This window comes from Diplotaxodon limnothrissa, linkage group LG7 (assembly GCF_057381915.1).
Source record: "Diplotaxodon limnothrissa isolate DT_005_m linkage group LG7, D_limnothrissa_male_GT1.1, whole genome shotgun sequence".
In the NCBI taxonomy this organism is placed as follows: domain Eukaryota; kingdom Metazoa; phylum Chordata; class Actinopteri; order Cichliformes; family Cichlidae; genus Diplotaxodon; species Diplotaxodon limnothrissa.
Window position 1 is genome coordinate 30,011,657 of NC_140602.1, and position 3,795 is coordinate 30,015,451.

A 3,795-nucleotide genomic window follows, 5' to 3' on the forward strand; every position below is an offset into this window, starting at 1 on the left:
TGTGACTGCAAATAAACCTCATTGATTTTTACCTCGCTGCCTCGCATCCTTTTCTTGATCTCAGCTGATCTACAGCTTGCCACAGGTGCTCAGCAGCAGTGCTGCTCTTTTTGTGAGCTTATGGTCACAACATCAACAGTCCGCAAGACTACGAACCTCCCTCAAGTTCTTCCTCTTTTCCTCCATCTTCATCAGCCTTTGTCAAATATGTCCACTCTCTTCTGATGTCATCCTGCTCACTGCCATTGAAGATCTTATCATCTTAAGACAGCCTTAGTGCCACCATCTCCAAACCATACATCATTATAGTCCTAAATGTCGTAGGTAACAAGATGCTCAGAATCAGTTTTACTTATAACGCCAAGCCACAGCATCAGTCACATTAAGGTGCTTTATATTGTAAGATAAAAATCTCACAATCATGCAGAGAAATCCCAACAGTGAACAAGCAGTTGGTGAGAGTGAGTTTCTTCCTGTTAAAACTCCCTTTTAACAGGAAGAAACCTCTGGCCATAAAAAGGCTCAGGGAGGGGCGGCCATCTGCTGCCACCTGCTAAGGGGGAGGAGAGGGATACTGGACAAAAGAACAAAAGTAGCAGTAAAGCCTCAGAGCTGCTCTTACATCATCACCAATGTCTCTGCTTCACATCCAGGTAAAGGTGTTTCCTTATGTAGAAAAATGGGGGCGTGACTGTATGCAGATTGCACAGTCCAGCTGCTTCACACAGATTCTGATTGGCTAACATACACAGGGCACATGGATGTTTTCATATGGTACATCAGTAAATGAGGGTCAGCCAGCTAGCTGATAAATTCTAAATCAACTAGCGTGCCCATGTTAGCAACTAACATCAACCAGAGAAAATCCAGTTTAATCTGATGTCTATTTGAATAAACAGGAAGTTAACTTTCAGTTTAAGGTAAATTATTATAGTAATGCTAGCAAGCTAACCTAAAAACAAATGATGTAATGTTAAATGTTGATTTTTTTTCCACCATTAAATTGTGTAACAGTATAAAGAGGCTAACTAGCTACCATTAGCCAGGTAAACATATTTTATAATGTGTTCCATTTGAAGTGGGAGGCAAGCTCTGAGTTGGAGCCTTCGACTAGATAGCCCCTAAAGTTGGACTTGCTGAGTTTGAAAGTCGGAACAGGAACTCCATTTTTTGAGTTTTTTGAGCACCGTGTACCACATAAAATCGGTTAAGTTCAGTAAGCACAACCAGAATTCATACATAAGGCGCACTGTAGATTTTTCAGAAATCAAAGGATTAATTTGAAGAGTGACTTATTTTCCGAAAAACACTACTAATTATGGCATACATGCCAATCCTCCCGCTTTTTCCAGGACAATCCCGAATTTCCACCCGGACATAATTGAAAAACCATATCCCAGATTGGACCAATCAATTCCAGTTTCCAACAATGGCTATAACTACTGCATCTACTTAGTTTTAATATTACTCTTATTTTTGTTTCTGCGTCGCAAAATAAACTTTTAACATATTTTCAGGCGAGAATGTAGCTGTGTAAACTTGAAATATCTGAGCCGGGGAGAACAGCAAACTCCCGGCACATCGTTTTCAAACCCCCGCTGTCTTTTGCTACTCAGGTTAAACATGATATACAAGTCACTTAAATAACTTAAACATGTTATTGCTTGGCCTTTTTCAGTGTTTTATTATTAGATTAGATTAAATAAAACTTTATTAATCCCTCGGGAGAGTTCCTCCGGGGTTTTCACACAGCTTTTGAATGTCTCCCTAATTTCGAGGTCTCAAGGTTCGGAGTATGAATGATGGCCCGCTTGCATGCTCTACCAAAAATTATGCTTTGTGGTGGGTATCTGACAGACGAAAGCCAAACCAGTTCCCCACCACTGAAGTTGCACCATTTTATACAAACCAATTCTGGTTCATCTGTTTCATTCAATGATCTGCTATCGCTCTTATCATTCTCAGTCGCTGCCACGCTTTTCCGCCATGTGCGTATGAAAACAAAGGCACTGCGCATGCGCGTTTTACCCATATTCTATCGCGATATTTCATTTTCTTAACATTGTCTAACATTATACCGGTATTACCGTGAATGGTGTGATATGGCCCAGCCCTATCTGCAACTACACCACAACTTTCACAGTGTGTAAGTAGCTTAATGTCTTTTATTGTGAAAGGAAGGAACAGGAAGAATCCCTTCTCCTGCATGTGTAGAGTAGATCAGGTTTACAGAAGCTTCAGGTTTCTGTTACGACTGCTGGAAATAAGTTTTTGTGTTTGAAGCTTCGGGAAATCCTCTGCGAGGCCTCAAAGAGCGTTCATGAAGACGTCCCGCCAGCAGGCACTTGTTTGTTTTGGGGGGTAAAACGGAGTTTAAACACAGGGATTGGCGGTGAAATGAAGCTCAGGTTTTATTGGGTCAGACAGATACATTTCGGTTTTTACAAAATAAAATAACCACTTATGATTGGCACAAAAACCTTGAAACTTTACAGTAAATACAAAATTCATTGTGTTCATTACATCAATTTTAAATGTTCAGGAACTGTGAAGAAGACTTTCAAACAGGTCAGGTAGCGTTGGTGACAAAGAGTTCGGTCCTGTTCTGGTTTGTAGAAATGGTTCTGATCCGATCAAAAATTTTAATGCCGGACATCAAAATAAACACAGATGGAAACTTTTCTGGAATAACGAGCGAAGCCTCGAAGGCGTCTGCTCCACTGACGGTCGGCAGTGCTGGGATCCTGACTGCAGGTTAGCTCTTTGAACTTTTGGACTTGAACACAGCATTGTTGTAACCCTCTCTGTTCCTGGCGATCTCAATCGCGAAGAACTGAACCCTGGTGGCTGAAGCCAGAGAAACAGGAGCCAGTCAGAACTCACCTTTATGGGTTTCTTAAGAAAAGGGTCATTTTGTCTCAAATCAACAAATCTTATTTTCTGCAAGATCTGCAAAAAAAATCATTTATAAAAAGTGCTGTGGAGTTTTAGCTTCATATTTAAAACTATTCATTTTGTAAAATTCTGGATATTTTTTAGCATACTGAAATCTGAAACATAAATCTCTAAGCTGTAAGAAATTTTCACTGTTCTTTCTCATCATCTACATCAATCAGCATCTATACTTTAGGACTGATACATTAAAAAATGTCTCAGTATCTCTAGCTAAAATGTGAGGGAAGTACAGTACGGTGTACTATGTGTTGTACACAGTATACATGTTTACATTTTTTTAAGTTTCTATTAAAATTGAAGACCAAAGCGGAGAAGGCCCATGCCTGACTGAAGACGCCAAACTCGGGAGAGCACACGGAGGTTTAATTCTATTCTAGTGTGGTGATTAGCACTGTTGCCTTTACAGTCAGGCAACAGTGCTAATTCTATCTAGAGTTTGCATATTCGTGTTTGCGTGGGTTCTCTCCAGGTACTCTGCTACTGGGTACCACGGTCCAAAGACATGCCCATAGGTGTGAGTGCAAATAGTTGTCTGTCTCTGTGTTAGACTAGGGTGTCCAGGGTGTACCCCTCCTCTCACCCAATGGTATAGGCTACAGTGACCCTGACAAGAGGATGTATGAACTTTTGGTTTGGAGAGATGAAATGAAGCAAAGCAGTCTCTATGATTCAGTTTGGAGACTAGTTCTTGTTGTTGATACTTGTACTTGAGTACAAACGTCGTGAGTTAAATGTTTACCAAAGATGGTGTTTTCCTCTGTGTAGTCCTTCTCACAGTCCAGTCGCAGCAGCGTGCCATAGTTGAAGTCTTCTACGAGTCCTTCGAACTGGTTACAGAAC

At 40.7% G+C, this 3,795-nt stretch overlaps 1 protein-coding gene across 1 annotated transcript in view; it reads right to left on the bottom strand.

Annotated features, from left to right (window-relative positions):
* Positions 1-2,392: 2,392 nt before the first annotated feature.
* Positions 2,393-3,795, bottom strand: part of pbdc1 (polysaccharide biosynthesis domain containing 1) — an 11,885-nt gene continuing 10,482 nt past the window's right edge. Inside the window, exons 5-6 of the mRNA XM_085357869.1 lie at positions 3,695-3,795; positions 2,393-2,847 (exon numbers count right to left, since the gene is read on the bottom strand). The exon at positions 3,695-3,795 is cut by the window's right edge and continues 11 nt beyond it. Coding sequence (XP_085213995.1) covers positions 2,756-2,847; positions 3,695-3,795 — 193 coding nt within the window. The 3' untranslated portion in view covers positions 2,393-2,755. The remainder of the gene's footprint in view (positions 2,848-3,694) is intronic.